The sequence below is a fragment of the Papaver somniferum genome, chromosome 7 (assembly GCF_003573695.1).
Source record: "Papaver somniferum cultivar HN1 chromosome 7, ASM357369v1, whole genome shotgun sequence".
Lineage (NCBI taxonomy): Eukaryota > Viridiplantae > Streptophyta > Magnoliopsida > Ranunculales > Papaveraceae > Papaver > Papaver somniferum.
In genome coordinates this window covers 130982711-131003771 of record NC_039364.1, presented here as the reverse complement: position 1 = coordinate 131003771, position 21061 = coordinate 130982711, and the positions used below count along the sequence as shown (strand labels likewise).

At 34.5% G+C, this 21061-nt stretch overlaps 2 protein-coding genes across 2 annotated transcripts; both read right to left on the bottom strand.

Annotated features, from left to right (window-relative positions):
- Positions 1 to 18721: 18721 nt before the first annotated feature.
- LOC113295233 lies at positions 18722 to 19585 on the bottom strand. The gene has a single exon (XM_026543583.1). The coding sequence runs from the start codon at positions 19583 to 19585 to the stop codon at positions 18722 to 18724; it is 864 nt and encodes a 287-aa protein (XP_026399368.1).
- Positions 19586 to 20231: 646 nt separating this feature from the next.
- On the bottom strand, positions 20232 to 20759 carry LOC113295232. Its single transcript, XM_026543582.1, has one exon. The coding sequence runs from the start codon at positions 20757 to 20759 to the stop codon at positions 20232 to 20234; it is 528 nt and encodes a 175-aa protein (XP_026399367.1).
- Positions 20760 to 21061: the final 302 nt, after the last annotated feature.

The following is a 21061-nucleotide window of genomic DNA, read 5'->3' as shown; positions in this document are numbered from 1 at the left end:
CACGGTGGGTTCCAAACAAACAGTGAGTCCAAAGAACAGAACAGAACAGCCAAGAACTGAAAGACACTTTAAGGTATGTTATTCCTTTATATTGGATGACTTGTTGTTGGCACAACTCAAAATTATAGCTTTAAAAAGTGCCTTGAGAGGAAGGTTGGTTGAAGTCTTCATCCTCTAAGCTCTGCCCACTTCCAACTCCGGTCCGCAACAAACACTATGATCCGTCTGGTGGATGCACGAGTAAATTGCACGAAGGTACCGTTGTATATTCAGTGTTAGTCATTCCAGCCCAGGCCAGTTATTTTTACCAAACATGAAATACTGTAATTCTTGTGTGAGCATGCAGCCATATGACTCGTGTAAGTGGAGAATATGTAGATGTAGTGGTAGGAAATCCCACCGTACACCCATAGTCTATCTAATTAGGTATCACCAAGATCGAGATGAAAGTTTATAAGTACGAAAGTTGATATTAGGATATGTAAATGAATGTAAGTAACACGCTCCATTCATTGAAGAGTTACAAAATCTTGTACAGCATCACCAACAATTGAATCCATAAAGATTTATAGCTCTTCAATGAATGTAGTGTTTACTTACTTTCATTTACATATCCTAATAGTTGAAAATTAAAGATACAAATAATTTTACGTGGTTCGGTGTTAAAACCTACATTCATGGGGTGATTTCACTATGAGTAAAAGACGGTTAAGCTACTCTCAAGTAAAATGGTGTTCTTTCTCTTTTAACTCTCAGTAATCTCTCTTCTAGACCCTAAAAGTTCCAACAGTTATTACATCATTTACATTTTTCTTATATGGAAAAAGCTCTCAGTGAATAACGGCTCATCTCATTCGCTAGTTGTATAAACAAGCCTTCTTTAAAGTTATTGCTGATAGGGTTTATCTTTTCTATTGAACTTCTCCTTAGCGAAGAAGGTGGTTACCCTCGCTAAAGTTGTAGATATCTCTTTGTTCTTCAACGAATACTCTTTCTCCACATATTCGGTCAAATTGAAACCGTTTTGACTTCGCATTAAATGCTTATCTACTCATTTTAAACTTGAATGTCGATTTTGCTTTCCATGCGTCATCATCTTAGATGAGGGGTAGATATCTCGATTCAGGGAAAAGTATCTTCTTCATTTTTTGGTAAATCCAAATTGTATTAATAAATAGCCAAAAATACAACTAGTAAGTAAGAAAAGAGGCGGAGAACCCCAAAAACTTACAAACTAATCAAATTTAAATAAGATACATAAGGTAATTCAATAGAAGCAATAAAATCAGGTGTTCCATCATAACTCAAACCTTCACCATCATTCAACCAACAACCTCTCTTGGCCATCGTGTCTGCAGCAAAATTAACTTCTCTATAAGTATGCACCAAATGAATCGTGTCAGGGAAAAGTATCTACTAATATTATATATGGTGCTTTCTTTTGTACCTGATTTCTCGTATTTGAACCCCGAGATTCCACCACGTGGCGACATGATTTTCTGCCCACACGGAATATGCACTGTGAAATGTTACTTAAAGTTTAATTACAGTGGCTGGATTAGGATATGCATTACTTGAAATTTGAATCCAGATAGATATTTTCACCAAACGATTAAATTTCATTTGCATTGCAAATAATATAGGTGATGTAGATCATAGGCGGAACTAGACATCTTTTCTAGAGGGTGCAAGTAAGGTAAAATGGGCTTTGAAGCACGATATCTTTCGGATTTTAAGATTGGGAGCCAGTTGGGCTGGGTATTGCTTTCAACTGGCTCCGCCTCAGTAGATTATGACAGACACAAGTAAATACAAGATAACTTTGTTTTGGGTAGTGTTTGTTTATGGAGGGATTTGTTTTTGTTGACCAATGGTTGAATCACTGTTTTATGACAGCATTTTGTTATAAACCAATGTTCAGAGCATCTCCAATGGAGGTGGATGTCTTAATTTATTTCTTAAAATAAAAGTGACTAAATGACGAGGGTACCAAGTACAGCATAATCTTTTCTACGTCAATCGATGCAAGACATATCTTGTGTAATCTAATACAGACAAGCATTGTTAAGAAGATTACAACAACAATATGTACACTTGGTATATATAGTAAGTTCTAAATCTGAACCAAACTATGGATAAAACTAACTTTTGGATTAACATACAAGTGTATTTACTTTAACTATAAAGACAAAGCAATATAATGAAGAAGTGAAGTAAAGCACACAACACATAATATTTTGTTAACGAGGAAACCGCAAATGCAAATGCAAATGCAAAAAGAAAAAAAAAAAAGACGGGACCTAATCCAATTTTGAATACTCTCAGAATTAAGTTGTTATACAAAGACTACTACAACTTCGTATAGAGTAAACTAATTCCAAGTTACTCAGTTTCTTCAGTATCCCTGTGCCTACAATCTGGTTTGTGCATGTGAATACTAAGATAGAGTCCACTATCTTAAGTCGCTTCACCCGCTTTGAGGACTTCAATCACTCTACTCCTTTGGGCAGTAAAGGACTAATCTTCTTCATTAACCGCTCTATCAATCTAAAAAAAATGAATTATATATGAGTTTAAGTCACAAAGGCTTTTCCGCTTAATAAATATAAACTCCTTTGTATTGGTTAGATCAAATAAGATCAAGATTACTGAAATAATCAATCTTAGTTCACAAACTATCAAAGGAGATCTCAAAAACAAATATCTAATGATAGATTGTCGACATATACAACAAGATATAAAAATTCTATACGAGATAAACAAACTTTTCGGATCCCAGACAATCAAGTGTACATGAGGACATCAAAAACATCAGAATACTAAAAATAAAATCTTATAATCTGCAGTCTTCAAAATACCTTCGTAAACAACTTGATTCAACTTATGCTATATCACGCACAAATCGGAGTCTGTTAACAATGGAAGATCACAGGTTCTATATTCAAATCTAGATGCAATAAAGAAGATCTAAAATCGCAATCCTTGAACTAGTTCGAGTGACCTTATATCATAAGAGAAGGATCACACAATAAAAAAAACTAGACCTGTCATGGTTCAACACATTGTTGGTCAATCAAATCTGTTAGAGTACTGCTTGGTCGAACTCGCAAGCGTTGCTATCTCAAGCTTGTTTGTCAAGTTTAGTTGATCACAATTATGTACTTGATTTCTAGTCTACTTGTATAATTTGAAATTACGAATGGATGTGTCCATTTATCATATAGCCTTCTCAATTTAAATTTAACTCTCTTTGCTCAAAAATGGCGCTTCATGATAGTTTCTCCAGGAGTCTCGTTTGATTATATGTAAACCCTTATTCTCCGTTGACATGTAGAGAAGAGAAAAGAAAAGATAAATTAAATAATTTTGGTGAATCAGTGAAACACAGAGTTCGTTATCAACGAGTATGTGCTATATTAATTCACGTTCATTTTTGGTGATAATCAGAGCGATATGAAGTTCAACAGAAATAATGTTGAATGTTAGAGATATATAAAAACACATGGCATTAAATGTTTTAAGTAAAGACATTACTCACCTCAATACGCCCCAATAAATTTTGTTAAAAAATTATAGATCGTTATATTCTTTCAATACATATTTTTTTTTTTTATTTATTCTTGGTAACGAAGTATTACAACGATGGAAAATATTTTGGAAATCCCTTCTCTTGATTTGAATTCTTAAGTTTGATTTCCAATATTATAAGTCGGAACATGAATGATCTGGTTTATCAGACAATTCTAAATGAAACATGTTTATCATCAAGATTTGTAAAACCTTGATCATTAAAGCGAGCATGTTTAACTCAGGAATTCACTCATTCCTTTCACGTACCTTGATCGTTGAGTATAATTTGACATATATGGAAGATGATTTGGATGTGTATCATATGTGCATAAGACATTTATCCCCACATACATTCCGTTGGAGAAGCTTTTAGACCATCTCCGACTAAGTTTAGGTATCTAAAATAATTGATGTCGGATTCTCTTCATTAGAATTAACCCAAGTGGTTGTTGGATAGTTAAAATTAATTTTGATTCGATAACTTCAGTTTGGATGAGAGTGTTTATCTTTATAGGATATCATCTACACCCACTTAATCGACTATTGTTCATTAAATTTTTTTCTAATACGAAATTGAATATATATCGAATCTAAGTTCAAAATAGAATTTAAAACAATAAGATTTGTTTAAGCTTTTTGTGGAAGAAACCTATTTAAATTTTTATTTATCTCCACCTATACAAAGTCATTAAATGAAGAATACAATAACATCAAATGTGGAGACTAAATCTGTCATATATGCACAAAAATCGTACAACAGGTCTTGCAATAATACTGAAAAGCTGGAAAATCCAAATATCATTCAAATTTGGTAGTTGAATTTGTTGATTGCCAAATTTAACTAGCCACAATCGAGCGGAGTTTTAGATTATGCTTAACGCTAGATTCAATTTCAATTACTCACAAGTCAATGTCAATCTAAAACTGCGTTTGGCTTGGGATGCATTATATTATGTGATGTTTTCTTGTAAACATTAACATAACCATCTTTGACACTGCAAGATATAAATTGAGTTTCAACTAAGCTTAATTTTATATACTGCTTGACTATAAGTTTAAGTATACATTTGTGGGATTCTCCAAGATGCTATTGGTAAAGCATGACTTAATATTTTTGATAACTTTTAGTATGTAACATTGTTATTGAATAATAAAGATTTTGAAAAGAGATCCAACAATGGTTTGGCAGCCCTTCCATTATTAGAATAGTTAATACACAAATTGGTTGAATAACCAAAAAAAAAAATGGGCGTAAAAGATGAGTAACATTTGATAGTGTTTAAATATCCAAAATTTTAAAAGATACTTTTCTAATATCCAATTTGGGTATTCTGTCCAAAGACATTATAAGAGTGTAATAATAGCTGACTAAAATGTCCCTAGACATATTTTTTTCGTACTGTTAATTAGGGGTGTAAATAATACCCGAAAATACTCGGCCTGCCTGTACCCGCCCGAGCCCGCCTATACCCGAAGTAGCCCAAAGCCTGTTATGCCACGTCATGGGCCACCCGGCCTAGTCTGGATTAATTTATTGGGCGGTCTCGGGCTTTGCAATTAATTATGATGCCCGGACTGATACCCGGCCTGGTGCCCGGTCTGAAAACCTTCTATGTGCCATTAATCATTTAATATCCTCTTAAAAAGACTTAAAAGTTACCATTTTACAATTGTCAATTTTGTGTCAAGAAAAATTAAATATATACTTGTTTTTACTTATAATTAACTTTTTCAAAACATTAATGGTAATATATTTTCTTATTAGAAATTTTATTGTACTCTAATTAATTATTTATTATAGGCTATAATTAAAAGTTTGTCATTGTAATATAAATATAAAATAATACTATCACTTACGGTATGCAATGTTAGAAAGGAAAGGATATTATATTAAAATTGAATAAATTTAATTGCAAGCCTGGAAAAATAAATATAATACCATTCATTTGAAAATTTGAACTTAAAAAATAAGAAAAAAATTTCAAAATAGTGACCTATCCGGCCCGATCTGGCCTGCCCGTATAAAAACGGGCTTCGGGCGGTCTTTGGGTAGCAAATTATCATATTTTGCCCGGCCTGAATTTTTTTACGGGCTCACAAATATTAAGCCTGGCCTCCCCGACCTGTCTTAGTTTTTGGGCCGGGTGGCTGGCCTGCCCGAATTTACACCCCTACTGTTAATACCCAAATGCATATTTCCTTTAACAAAAAACGACTTCCAGTTTTGAGATGCATCTCTGAAGTAAACGAGCTTCAACTTTTTTATCCATTCGACGTTCGAGTTACCATCGATTGAATTGTGAGTCCGAAGTAATTTCATAGGATAACAAATAAAAGAAAGAGACGGAAGCGCATCTTGAGATGCGTCAGACTTTGGGTATGATTTTGCTTTGGTTTTGGACTAGAAACCAGTTCAAGGAAGGACTTTCGTCGTTATGAATATAGAGATGAATTACAATAGAGGAAATGGACCTAATGCTGCTTGATTTAATGTAAGAGAGGTTGTTGTTGTGAGCTAACGGATATTGTGGTTGGTTTCGTCAATGGGAGAAGATGAATGAAATTGATTATTATGACTGAATGGGTTGGTGATTGTGAATGTTTGTGTAAGAATTAAATTGACTAATTGCACAGAAGGTGTTGCGTTATGCATAGAAATCAACAAAGAAGTTATCTTCCCATTTGTTAGAGCACTGCTTGGTCGAACTCGCAAGCGTTGCTATCTCAAGCTTTTTTTTTCAAGTTTAGTTGATCAAAACTATATGCTTGATTTCTAGTCTACTTATAGTTATGTCTCGGGTTAGGATAGAATGTGTAGTTGAGCTTTAGACTTCACGGTGTTCACCAATTGAAGACGAAGATCTACTGTGGAGCTTGGAGGAACTTTATCAACAAAAGGTATGTGGAGACTAAAACTTATCTATCACTCAGAAGTTTATTCTATTTTAAGTCGTATAGCTATATAGAATTTTACATTATACACATTTGATATTTCGAGCTGAGTTTATCTCGCTTATCCATTTCTCGAAATATGTGTTGGAAGCTTTTTGCTTTAGCTATGTTCATCGTATTCTTGACGAGTTTAGTTGGAAACAATCTATTTGTTGGAAACTAGATATTAAGTCAAATGATGATCATGTGAAAATTACCTTGAACATCTTATATGATTTGTGTGAGATAGTCATTTGATGTTAGCTCGGGAAGTTTCGTATTGGTCATTCGATCACTTGAAAAGTACTTGAAGCTAATGGTATGTGTGAATTTACCATTGTCTTCTTCCAAGGATGTTTCAATGATTTAAATGAGAGTTTAGAACGATTACCCATGTCTGGATACAACACGGTATGCATACCTAGTATGCGAACTGTATTGTGATGATTCAGCTGGTCCAGAACTCTTGTTTGTGTACCTAATAGTATGCGAACGGATTTCCCTGAGAAGGTCCGGAACTCTTGTTTGTGTACCTAGTATGCGAACGGGTTTACCTGAGTTGGGTCCGGAACGGTTGTTCGCGAACCGGGTTTGCGAACGGCTTGACTAGGCCAAGGCCCAGAGCTGTTGTTCGCGTACCTGGTTGGCGAACACAGTGGTGAAGTTCTAAAATCGGTTATGTATGATTTTCATACTCATGAACTAAAACATTTATGATTTAAGGAGTGCAATCTTTGCAAACCGTGGCTTAATGTTCATAAATTGATTCTTGTATAAGTACTTTGTACGATTACGAATCAAACCGGTTTCGATACAATTTTTTCATAAATATTTCTATGAGATAGTGAACAATTGAACAAATCTATTTGAAACACAATTAGATTCATTTGATTATCTTTCATGATTGATTGATCTAGAAGTGTTTGATGAATACGGCTAAGACAAAAGTGTTCATATGGGTAACTTCGATTAACTGTTACTGAGCCAACTCAATATACACGTTTAGGTACGATAACCCATATCTAAATATAAGTATATCTCATTTGTGTGTAACAAGCTAAGACCATCTAACGGTGGAGATCGATTGCTTTATTTCTAAGCAGACTTAACTTGACTCTTAAATCAGGAGTTCATCTAACGGTGAATATTGAATGCTTTGTTACTAAGCTATCTTAGCTTTGATTGTAAGCAACCCTGATTTGAAAGACTATATCAGGGAGAACTCTAGCAACTGAAAAACCTAATCCCGACACTTTCTGGTGTCCTAGTTGCAAACTAGAGTCGGTCCTCCTTTAACGTAGGTTTTTCCAAAACCATTATTAGGTTAACGATTTGAAGACTTCGTTTGGTATTTGTGAAGCCAGATCCAACTATTTCCTATGTAGTTGCGTATTCTGATCTTACTTGTTCTATCGTATTGAGTTTTATCTTCTCTAAGATTTACTCGATATTTATCTCTGATCGGTAAGATATAAAAAGTAATCAGAAAAGTTCTTCGTCTAAGATTCTTGTGATTCCGCAATAACTTTTCCTGTTAATCAGTTGGGTTATTGTGAGGTGACTAATATTTCTAGGCTGCTCTTCGGGAGTATAAGACCGGAGTATTAGTTGGTTCCTGTTTACCTTGATTTTCGTATCAAAAGACGGAACAAAAATCGAATAAAGAATAGACATATTTGTGGGAGACGGATTTGTTTACAAGTCTTTGACTTTGGGTCGTAGCAACTCTTTGTTGTGGGTGAGATCATCTAAGGGAATCAAGTGCGCAGAATCCGGCGTGGTTCTAGAGGCATAAGGAACACGGATGTACCTTAATCGGTATGAGACTTGGTTAGGGCTCAACTACATTCCAGTCCGAAGTTAACTTGTAGTAGGGTAGAGTCTGTAGCATCTTAATACAGTGTGGTGTTCAAATCTGGATTTGGTCCCCGGGTTTTTCTGCATTTGCGGTTTCCTCGTTAACAAAATTTTTGGTGTTTGTATTATTTCTTTTTCGCGTTATACTTTTATATAGTTGAAATATCACAGGATGTGCGTAGTTCAATCAGTTGATAAATCCGACCTTGAATGTTGGATAGAACTTGATTGACACTTGGGCATTGATCTTTGGTACCGTCCAAGTTATTTCTCATATCAATCAGGCTCGCAGATTTCTATCTGTTTGATTTGCTGATTATATTGAGAAAGAGATAAAAACTCTTTGATATAATTCTTGATTGAGACTCACTTTTAAGTTGGTGCTCTCGGAATTAAATTAAATTTTAGTCCATACAGATTGCCGAAAGAATTATTGGGCGTGGTTGTTATGCCCCCGCTTTTTCAATCGGTATCAGAGCAGGCAAACACGCTAAGACCTCATAAGTCTATGTTTGTAGCAATTTGACTCTATGGACATAAGTGTTATCTCTATAAATGTACCGCCAGTCTTCGATGGCCCGAGTTACTTTTGGCGGAAAATTGTTATGCGTGCCTTTCTTCAAGCGCGTGATTTTCAATCATGGGTCGTGTTGTTAATGGCTATGATCCTCCATTAGTTATACTAGATGGTGTAACTGTTGCAAAGGATATTGGTGAGTATGATCCTGACGTGATTCTCGCTGCAAAGCAAAATTCTGACGGATTAAATTCTATCATCCATGTCATTACCCTAGATCTTCAGCACCATGTGACTACGTGTACTCAGTCTAAAGATGCTTGGGATATCCTAGAAACCGTATTTGAAGGGAATAGATCTGAGAAAGAAGCTAGGCTTCAAAACCTAAATTGTGATTGGGAAAACCTTCGTATGGATGATAAAGAGTCATTTGATGAGTTTAATCACAAATTTTTTGAAATTGTTAATGCATCTTTTGTATTGGGTAAGACTATTCCTGAAAAGGACATTGTGATGAAAATTCTCTGATCGTTGAGGGAAATAACCTTGAAACACTTTCCAGTAATACTCTTGTTGGAAATCTAAATATTTTTTATCTTAAACTAAGTAAAAGAGAAAAACTTCACGTGTCTTGCAATCATGGTGTTGCACCTGATGTAAATTCTCTATGTCCTGAAGTGATTGATATGAAGGATGAGAATTGCTTTAATTCAACTCTTTCACTGTTTGTACAACAGTTGAAGAAAAATCATAGACGGAGAAAAGAAAGTCTCGTAAAAAATCCTCCTCATCAATCAATGAAATGGATAAGAAAGTTCACAAAGATTGTGATAATGGAACTTGTTCCAAGTGCTACAGATATGGTCATCATATCTCTGGTTGTCCTAATAAGGAGGTTAGTGACAAGACCAAAGCATGGATGGAAACTCTTAACTACTGTCCCGAGGAAGAAGCCTGTGAAAGTTCTCTCACATACTTTGCTGATAATCACACTTGTGTCTCCAACAACTGATTATTTCCATGATAAACAATCTAACTTCCCCGAAAGAGAAAATTGATCTCTTGACCAAAGATTCGTACTCAATTAAGAGTATGTTTCAACTGGAGAAGGTAGTCTGGATTAAAAGGATTGAAAATCTGGAATGTCAACTGAAAAGATTAAGACAAGAAAATCCAATATCTTGCAACTATGATCACAAGAAGAAGAATCGATTCACTTCGAAAACTCTTTTAAACTCAATCAACAAACTAGTCCTGAAAACATGTCACGTTCAAGCTCTTCTTATAAAAAGAAAGACGTGATAAAATACAAGGACACAACAAATCCTAAGTCTTCCTTGTGTAAAAACTAGGATCACCTAAAGATGGATTGCACAAAGGTTATTGAAAAGCCTTATTTTTATTAATTTACTTTATCAGAAGAAGATAAGAAAATCTCATAAGAAATCAACATCACTTTCGAAAGAGATATTCAAAACCATTCATAGTTTGCAAAAATCGATAAACAGAGCATTTTAAACATTACGGGAAAGGAAGATGTTCTCTTTTGTCCAATCCTCCATAAAGAGAAATTAAAGAAAAGGAATAAGGAAATCATCCTCACCTCTTGAGAAACCACTTGATCCTTTAATGAATGAGAGAAATTACAAGTTTTAATATTTTATGAGATTCTTCTTGTTTTTCCCTTGGACAAGAACCATAATCTCCAAGAGGGGTGTGAAAAGGTTCCTTATGCTTCATCTTGAGCTAGACGAGAATCTATTCTCATGATTAACTTGTTTCTGTATTTCCTTCTTGTGCTCTAAGTTCGCTTATTGATCTAAGAACCGTTTCTTGTGTTTCTGTTCGTGAAAATAGCTTGCACACCTTATGGGTATGTGTACGGAGTTTGATTGACAAAGCCCTGTTTGGATATCCAAAATTCTTTTAGGGTTTTGGTCAAAGGTTATTTTGGGAATCTATTCCTTATCTTTTTCCTTTCAAGGTTGAAGGTTTTATTTCTTGAGAAAGCATTTCATTTACTTTTAATCATGTCCCCATCAAGTCTTTCCAGTAAAGAAGATGACGTCTGGACTGTTCTCTTTCCCTCTAGGAAAGTTCGTTTTGATTCTTATGATAGTGAGTTAAGTCAAGACAAACGTGATTCCTCTTTTGATGTGAATCCTTCAATCTCTCAACTTGATAAGCTCTCACTAAGTATGAATCTTGTTTTGGAACAAGTACATGCCTTGAAGAGTGAACTTGAATCTTCAACCAAAAGACTTGAGGATAAGATCGATAATCTCGAATCCAGGATTGATCTGATCGAAGATGAGTTGATGAATATAGGGAATATGAGAAGAGTCTTCAAAGTAAGTGGAATGTCTTTTTTTCATTGTTAAAATAATGTCTAGGAAATTTTTTATGAGAATTTATTCTTATATTCAAGAAGGAGAACTAGGGTTTGAAATAACATTTATTGTGATTACACTTACTTATTTCAACGATTTTCATCTTGCAATGTTTTTAGATCTATTTCTTTAAATTCTAAAGTTATTTGGAAGATGATTTTTGCAGTATTTAATCTTTTTGATTTCATACATTACAATTGCTTATGAGATATTTATGTGTTTACGTTCGTGAACTGTGCTTATCTCATATATGCTCAAAAGTTAAGTCTATTATGTCTTTATAGAAATATTGATGAAAGATAGAATGAACTTTTGAAAAATTCTGCAGTATTGATCTTTCCCTGATCCACTTTTATGTGAAAGTATTGTATGACTCTGTAAGTTTTCTTACGTTGAGTGTTTACGATTAAATTAATCAATAAGGTTTTCTTGTGGTTAATTTATTCGAGTTTACTGGATACAAATCCATGTGATTTGTTAACGTCCAAAGAAATCATTCTTTTCTTGTAAAAGTAAGGTCGCTCATGTTGTTCTCCTGGTAATGACATTAAATAGGGGAGAGTTTTTAGTTGAACTTGTGCTTAATTGCCATATCTTTGTGGGGAGTGAGGCTGTGGAATATTGTAGGAGTTATCTTGTATCTTTATAAACTTCTTGATGAATACACTAAGTTTCGAATATATGTAATCATCGAAACAAAGTTGATATGTTCTCTTTTAGTCATGATGTATCTTTTTGGAAACTCCATTATGATCCCGTAGTTTCGTACCTTTGCCAATTTATATTGACAAAAAGGGGGAGAATTATTTTGTAGTTCACACTACATGGTTTACAGATCATTATGTAAGGGGGAGTGGTTTTCATTGTAAGATGAAGTATTGACTAAGGGGGAGTGATACATATCACCATAGTATTATTTCAAAGCTGTGATGCAATTGGACTATGATTATCTATAATAATACTATGACATTGTATAACAATGATTGAGAACATCTATTTTCTTATTGTTATGGCTACGAATCTTCAACAACAATGATGTTGAGTTGAACACGTTCAGAATCGCTGAAGTACTTGGAGTAACGAAGAATTCAAGGAATGTTGAAGAGCCAAGGAAATTAACCATGCTTGATGAGAAGCTAGAAAAGTTTATTTATTTTGTAATCCATATGTATTGATAGTTTTGTCACTAAAATTGACAAAGGGGGAGATTGTTAGAGCACTGCTCGGTCGAACTCGCAAGCGTTGCTATCTCAAGCTTTTTTTTCAAGTTTAGTTGATCAAAACTATATACTTGATTTCTAGTCTACTTATAGTTATGTCTCAGATTAGGATAGAATGTGTAGTTGAGCTTTAGACTTCACGACGTTCACCAATGGAAGACGAAAATCTACTGAGGAGCTTGGAGGAACTTCATCAACAAAAGGTATGTGGAGACTAAAACTTATCTATCACTCAGAAGTTTATTATATTCTATCCTCTAATGAGACTAAGTCGTATAGCTATATAGAATTTTACATTATACACATTTTATATTTCGAGCTGAGTTTATCTCGCTTATCCATTTCTCGAAATATGTGTTGGAAGCTTTTTGCTTTAGCTATGTTCATCGTATTCATGACGAGTTTAGTTGGAAACAATCTATTTGTTGGAAACTAAATATTAAGTCAAAAGATGATCATGTGAAAATTCCCTTGAACATCTTATATGATTTGTGTGAGATAGTCATTTGATGTTAGCTCGGGAAGTTTCGTATTGGTCATTCGATCACTTGAAAAGTACTTGAATCTAATGGTGTGTCTGATATTACCATTTTCGTCTTCCAAGGATGTTTCAATGATTGAAATGAGAGTTTATAACGACTACCCATGTCTGGATACAACACGGTATGCATACCTAGTATGCGAACTGTATTGTGATGATTCAGGTCTGGAACTCTTGTTTGCGTACCTAGTATGCGAACATATTTACCTGAGAAGGTCCGGAACTCTTGTTTGTGTACCTAGTATACGAACGGGTTTACCTGAGTTGGGTCCAGAACGGTTGATTCGCGAACGACTTGACTAGGCCAAGGTCCGGAGCTGTTGTTCGCGTACCTGGTTGGCGAACACAATGGTGAAGTTCTAAAATCGGTTATGTATGATTCTCATACTCATGAACTAAAACATTTATGATTTAAGGAGTGCAATCTTTGCAAACCGTGGCTTAATGTTCATGAATTGATTATTGTATAAGTACTTTGTACGATTACGAATCAAACCGATTTCGATTCAAGTTGTTCATAAATATTTCTATGAGATAGTGAACAATTGAAAAAATCTATTTGAAACACAATTAGATTCATTTGATTATCTTTCATGATTGATTGATCTTCATATTTGATCTAGAAGTGTTTGATGAATACGGCTAAGACAAAAGTGTTCATATGGGTAACTTCGGTTAACTGTTATTGAGCTTAATCAATATACGCGTTTAGGTACGGTAACCCATATCTAAATATAAGTATATTTCATTTGTATAACAAGCTAAGACCATCTAACAATGGAGATCGATTGCTTTATTTCTAAGCAGACTTAACTTGAATCTTAAATCAGGAGTTCATCTAACGGTGAATATTGAATGCTTTGTTACTAAGCTATCTTATCTTTGATTGTAAGCAACCCTGATTTGAAAGACTATATCAGGGAGAACTCTAGAAACTGAAAAACCTAATCCCGACACTTCCTTGTGTCCTAGTTGCAAACTAGAGTCGGTTCTCCTTTAACGTAGGTTTTTCCAAAACCATTATTAGGTTAACGACTTGAAGACTTCGTTTGGGATTTGTGAAGCCAGATCCAACTATTTCCTCTGTAGTTGCGTATTCTGATCTTACTTGTTCTGTCGTATTGAGTTTTATCTTATCTAAGATTTACTCGATATTTATCTCTGATAGGTAAGATATAAAAAGTAATCACAAAAGTTCTTCGTCTAAGATTCTTGTGATTCCGCAATAACTTTTCTTGTTAATCAGTTGGGTTATTGTGAGGTGACTAATATTTCTAGGCTACTCTTCGGGAGTATAAGACCGGATTATTAGTTGGTTCTTATTTCCTTGATTTTCGTATCAAAAGACGGAACAAAAACCGAATAAAGAATAGACATATTTGTGGGAGACAGATTTGTTAATAAGTTTTCGACTTTGGGTCGTAGCAACTCTTTGTTGTGGGTGAGATCAACTAAGGGAATCAAGTGCGCAAAATCCGGCGTGGTTATAGAGGCGTAAGAAACGCGACTGTACCTTAATCGGTGTGAGACTTGGTTAGGACTCAACTACATTCCAGTCCGAAGTTAACTTGCAGTAGGCTAGAGTCTGTAACGGCTTAATACAGTGTAGTGTTCAAATATGGACCAGCTCCCGAGGTTTTTCTGCATTTGCGGTTTCCTTGTTAACAAAATTTCTGGTGTCTGTGTTATTTCTTTTCCGCATTATATTTTTATATAATTGAAATATCACAGGTTGTGTGTAGTTCAATCAGTTGATAAATCCGACCTTGATTGTTGATATAACTTGATTGACACTTGGGGATTGGTCTTTGGTACCGTCCAAGTTATTTCTCATATCAATCAGGCTTGCGGATTTCTATCTGTTTGATTTTCTGATTGTATTGAGAAAGAGATAAAAACTCTTTGATATAATTCCTTATTGAGTCTCACTTTTATATTTGAGTTTATTCCATACAGATTGTCGAACGAATTATTGGGTGTAGTTGTTATACCCCCGTTTTTTCACCATTGCTAGAATAATACCCTGCAGGTGTTTGAGAAAATTCCTGAATTAACAGGGAAATTGTAGTTGATTGCACCATATGTTGCGGCTAATTGTGTTTGTGGTATTTGAACAGCTGACAAGTTTTAGAGCTTCAGTTTGCAAAATGTATTTTGGCAGCAAGATGGGTCGAGTATGTGAGGTTTTGGTCGAGTTCAAGAAGCAAAACAACATGAATAGTTGCATCTGCTCGACTGCACCATAACCATGGTTCGATGGTTGTGTATGAAGTGTATATGGAAGTAGGGACTTGTTTTGAATTTAATATTTGAAAGTCGTATTGAAGTTGTAGGCGTTGGCATACAGATCAGTCTCCTTGTTATCACGTTATTGTCTGTATGCCTTCAATAAACCTCAATGTTTATGAGTACATTAATCTGTATTTTAGTATTGCAAATAGTATTTGTTTTGACACATTCAAAAAATTGTATCTGAAAAACTTTTGTTGAAACCAGTTTATGATGCCTTTCAATTTTTCTGGTAAAAACTTGAATGAATTAAGGGTATAGCGAAGATTGGACTTAGATGAAACCAGTTTCAGCCTGCATATGTTGAAGAAATATATTTTTTGGCCAGAGTGAAACTGGTTTCATCCTACATATTATGAAGAAGAAAAAGCATATTCATCATGCACAAACTCACAAAAATATTTTTTTTTTCCAGAATGAAATCAGTTTCATCATGTATATTCTGCAAAAAAATTATATTTTCTGCTAGGATGTATCTAGTTTCATCCTGCATATTCTAATACAAGATTATCTGAAATTACTGACAACTCGAAGTATAGTATAGTTAAGTAAAACTATTTCATATTTAATTGAATTGCAATTAAGATACATCATTCATCTATCTATGCAAATAAAGTTTTACAAACAAAAAAATTAAGAGGGGTATATTGAATTAGGATTTATATGAATATTTAACAATCCTAAAAACTCCTAGGTATTCAATAAGGATATGTAAGGAATCATTAAATATTCATGGTATTCAATTAGGATTGTTTCAGATTCCACAAATATCCTAGTTACTATTCAATTTATTTAAGATTTCTTAGGATAGTTAAGGGACAAGATATATATGGATTCTTATGGATATTTGTAGGCAAAATATGTACGTTATTTTCTCATATCAATCTTAACCCAAATCACAAGAGTTTCATGGATTCTTATGGACAATTTTTTTTATCATAGAATGCTATGTTTTTCCACCACCACCACTACAAACCACCACCACACACCACCAACCAACACCAGCACAACCACCACCATCGACCACTGCCGCCGCCACCAAACATCACCGCCACGCACCAACCACCACCGCCCACCACCGTCCACCACCACCTCAACTTTTGGATTTTTTTTAAGGGAATCATGACGACCTTGGTTTTTCAAATATATTACTAATTGGTAATGTAGTTCAATTTTTAAAAATCTAACTACTCCTAAGGCTATCCATTATAATCCAGAATCATATATCTATAAGAATCTTAACATTACAAATCCACTAGATTCGGGTAAAACTAGTATCTAATTTTATCTAGATAAATCTTGATCCAATACAACCATGTAAGCTTAAACTACATCAATGGGCTTTTGTAGCGACCTATTTGCTAAACAACCTAATGACAAAAACAGTTTTAGTTATCGTTCAACTTCCAACAACTACATATGTTACAAACTTCATTAAGTTTCCTTTTTCTCCAATTTCTTTTCATCCATTTTGCTAACCACGTTCACATCATGCATACTCCTTGTACTTGATTCACCATCCACGTTCACATCATGCCTATTCTTGGCTCTTAATTCAGCACTCCTCTTGATATTGCTTCTTGCAACAATTTATATAGAAACTAGTTACATCCTTTTTTAGATCTATATGAAAAACAGTGACAACCTATATTAAAGCTAGATGAAAACCAGTTTCTGCATGCCAACTTTGGAGACACTATTAGAATCCCGATTACGTAATGCAAAAGCAAACAAGCACATAAGATAGTTTTCCCCCCTGCATCCACATACACTATAATATTTTGTTACATTCCAAGGACAAAGAAACTCACTAACATTCCAGGTACAAACGAAGTTGCTACTTGGTAGGCTTAGCGATATATGCATAACCTAATTATAAAGATGTTATATGGATCATATCTAGCTAACTAAGTAATGCTATATGGATCACGTTTAGCTGTACAGATGCTATATATATATCATGTGCCATAGAAACTCACTCAGGAACCAAACGTGCTATGAAAAAGTTTTAACATCAACAAATTTTTGGCTAGGGTGAAACCAGTTTCATCCTGCATATTCTGAAAAATGCAGATTTTTTTGGCCAGGGTGAAACTGGTTTTATCCTTCATATTCGGAAAAAAGTAACAGATTTTTGGTTAGGGTGAAACTGGTTTCATTCTTCATATATATTATGACGAAAAAAACATATCCAACCTGCACACTCTGACGAAAATAATTTTGGACAGGTTGAAAACTAGTTTCATCTTCTACCTATTTTGGCATTCTTACAAATGCCTGTTGAGCATGACTTCGATAATGAGAAATAAATTCTACTTGTGATTTCTTAGCCCAGACAATACATATAACCAGATGCAAACCAGTTTCATCCAATATATATAACTATTAAGTTCATTACAACAACCAACTAAAATACAGTTACATCCAGTTAAATGAAAATAAAATCAACCAATTCAACAAATCAATCATGCAATTCTGAAAATAAAATCAAAACAAAGTTAAGGTTCGGAAACTTACGAGTTATATGAGATATTTCATGAAACCGATCGATCAAACCCTAAATCTTTCATACTGGAGTTAATGTTGTTGTTTGCAGACGGCGGATAAACCAATTTCGATGATGATTTCTTCAATTTCAACTATGATGATACTGTTGATGTAGACGACAGACAAATATGATGATATTGTTGATGTAGACGGTGGAATAAGATGATAAAACAATGGATAAAGATGATGAATACGGTGGAGAAACCAATTTCAGTGTTGGAACAACATGATTGTGGTGGAGAAGACATAACGGAGAGAAAGAGATCGGTGTGACTGTTGTTTTCTTTGAGATGGCGGAGAGAAAATGAAATGAAGATCGATGATTTTTAGGTATGATAATAGAGAGAAGATAGGTAAAGGGTATTTCTGTCAGTTACACTTTTAAATATCTCCCATCCATTTGACCCATGTTGAAAGTTTACTACTCCTCCATCTGAACCATGACGTGTACCTTTCTGGGCAAATGACCCATTTTAAGTTAATAGGCAAGGTAGATCCTAAAGTCCCCAACCATTCTCTCCCCCGTGATTGACTTTGGTCAATTTGGCATTTCTACAATTTTATGGGGGACACTCTTCTGGGGCATAATACGAGCTATTATCTGTTGTATATGAAGTTCGGAAGACTAGGGTGTTAAATGACTAATCACGTCGTGAATCATTTTTTATTTTTAAGAATCGAGTTGTATGTTGGATGGTGGATTAAAGATTTATGATTTTTTTTTTAGATAAAGGAGAAAATTTTATTAAGTAATGAGGCGCAATATGCCTGCCTAAAAGGGTTTCAAGACAACTTGGAACATTGTGTAGTTCCTCTACAAAGGATTTATCTATCCCCACTTTCTTAGCAATACTATCTGCTAACCATTATTGACTCTCATAATGTGATTAAAACTCCAAAAACTGAATGAGTTTAAAAGCAACTTAATATCTCTAACTGTTTTCCTATATTCCCATCTGACAAAGAGATTATCAGAAGTAATTGAATTGACGACATTCTGTGCATCATCTATGATGTTGATTTTTGTGTGACCCAATGCTTTGAACCATCTCACTGCTTCCAAAATAGCTGCACATTCCCATTCCTCTGAATCTCTTATTCTATATGCATAGGAGCCTTTGAGTCCTGTGATTTCACCTGCAGTAGAAACCAGCACCATACCAGTGCCGCAGTCATTAGTATCATACCCAAATGATGCATCAACATAAATAGTAAAAGAGTTAACATCAACAGGCATATTTGAAAAACAGTTTCTATGTACTACACTAGCCTGACTATCTATATTTTGTCTAGGTATGCTTGAAAAACTGATCAACTGAAATTTTATTCTTGCTACAGTGCTAAGAGGGTTTAGAGTTTTATCCTCAAAGACACATTCACATTTTTCCTTCCATATAATCCAGCATGCCACCATGAGAGTTTTCATCAAGATATCAAGTTCTTCAGAGTTTGAATTACTAACATTAATGAACCACGAAATAATCCAGTCCTGAATATTGTGGTAGTTCATGATAACTTGATCAATGTTGATATTCAGTAACCTCCAGACAGCTTTGGCATGGATGCAAGTGAGCAACAAATGAAAGAGAGATTCTTCATCAACTTGACAAACACTACAATGTTGTTCTATAGAATGATTGTGTTGAGCTAGTCTTTCTCTTGTTGGAACAACATTCTTGAGGCACTTCCAAGTAAAAAGAATAACTCTATGGGGTAGCTTCATCTTCCACATAATAAGCTCTTCCACATAATTTTAGGAACTGTACTTAAACTGGTCTGATACTGCATTCTTCTCTCTGTGAGCTTATTATAGGTACTTTTTACTGAAAAACTCCATCTTTAGCAGGAGACCATCTGAGTATATCTTCTTCAGATTGAGAGATCTGCATTAACTTGATCTTTTCAACAACTTCTTGTGAGAAGAGAGTATTTAGCAGAGAAACATTCCAGTTATTAGTATCAGTATTAATGAGTTCACTGACATATATGTATTGGTGATGAGAAATATCCACAGGAACAACCAATTCATTGAGGCCCAATATCCATTTATCCTTCCATATCATAGTCTTTTTGCCATTTTTAACCTCCATGAAACAGTACGTTGCAGAATAGAAAGTCCTTGTTCAATTCCTTTCCAAACCCAAGAGGAATTATTTTTTTGAGAATTAATATGCAGAAAATCCTCTTGTTTGTAATATTTAGCTTTGAGAACTTTGCTTAATAGATGATCTTCTTGATGATAAATTCTCCAAGCTAACTTAGTGAGAAGAGCATGGTTTAACATTTGAAGGTCTCTGAATGCTAGACCTCCAAGATCTTTAGAGATGCACATAATCTACCAAGCTATGAGATTTGATCCCTTGTTAGATTTAAAACCCCACCAGAACTTCCTTTGAGTAGTGTCTAATTTTTTCAGGAGTTTTTTTTGGCATTTTAAATGTGCTCATCTGGTAAGTAGGAATTGAGTTGAAAACTTCCTTGACCATAGTGGTTCTGCCAGCTTGATGCATGGTGATACCTTGCCAAGTACCCAATCTTCTGTCAAAAGCCAGTTGAATGTCTTCAAAAGCTCTAACTTTAGATTTACCAATAATGAGAGGTGAACCTAAATATTTTTCATTTTTATCCATTAGCTTAACACCCAAAATCTGTCTTAAGGTTTCACAAGAGCTAGGATTCATATTGCCACTGAAGTACACTGAGGACTTGTCAAAATTGATGACTTGACCAGATTGTGAACTAAAATCATTCAAAACTTGAAGGAGATTATTCACACTGGTTAAATTGGCATGAGTGAAGATGAGACAATCATCTGCAAAGAGTAGATGATTTATAGGAGGAGCTCCTCTTGCAGCTGAGATTCCTTTAATATTTTTAGAATGATGAGCATTAACCATTGTTCTTGAAAACCATTGCATAGCTAAGATGAATAGATAAGGAGAAAGAGGATCTCATTGTCTTATTCCTCTAGATGGGTTGAATTCTTCACAAGGAGAACCATTAAGAAGGACAGAAAGAGAAGTTGTACTAATGCACTGATATATCAACTGACACCATTCTTCAGAGAATCCAAAACTTGTGAGTATCTTCAAGAGAAAAGGTCATTCAAGCCTATCAAAAGCTTTATACATGTCTAACTTAAGAGCTAACCATCCTCCTTCACCTTGTTTTTTTTCTTCATAAAATGAATTAATTCATG

Coding starts and splice junctions, on each gene's coding strand:
- LOC113295232 (XM_026543582.1), bottom strand. CDS start 20,759: ATGGTTAATGCTCATCATTCTAAAAATATTAAAGGAATCTCAGCTGCA.
- LOC113295233 (XM_026543583.1), bottom strand. CDS start 19,585: ATGAAGCTACCCCATAGAGTTATTCTTTTTACTTGGAAGTGCCTCAAG.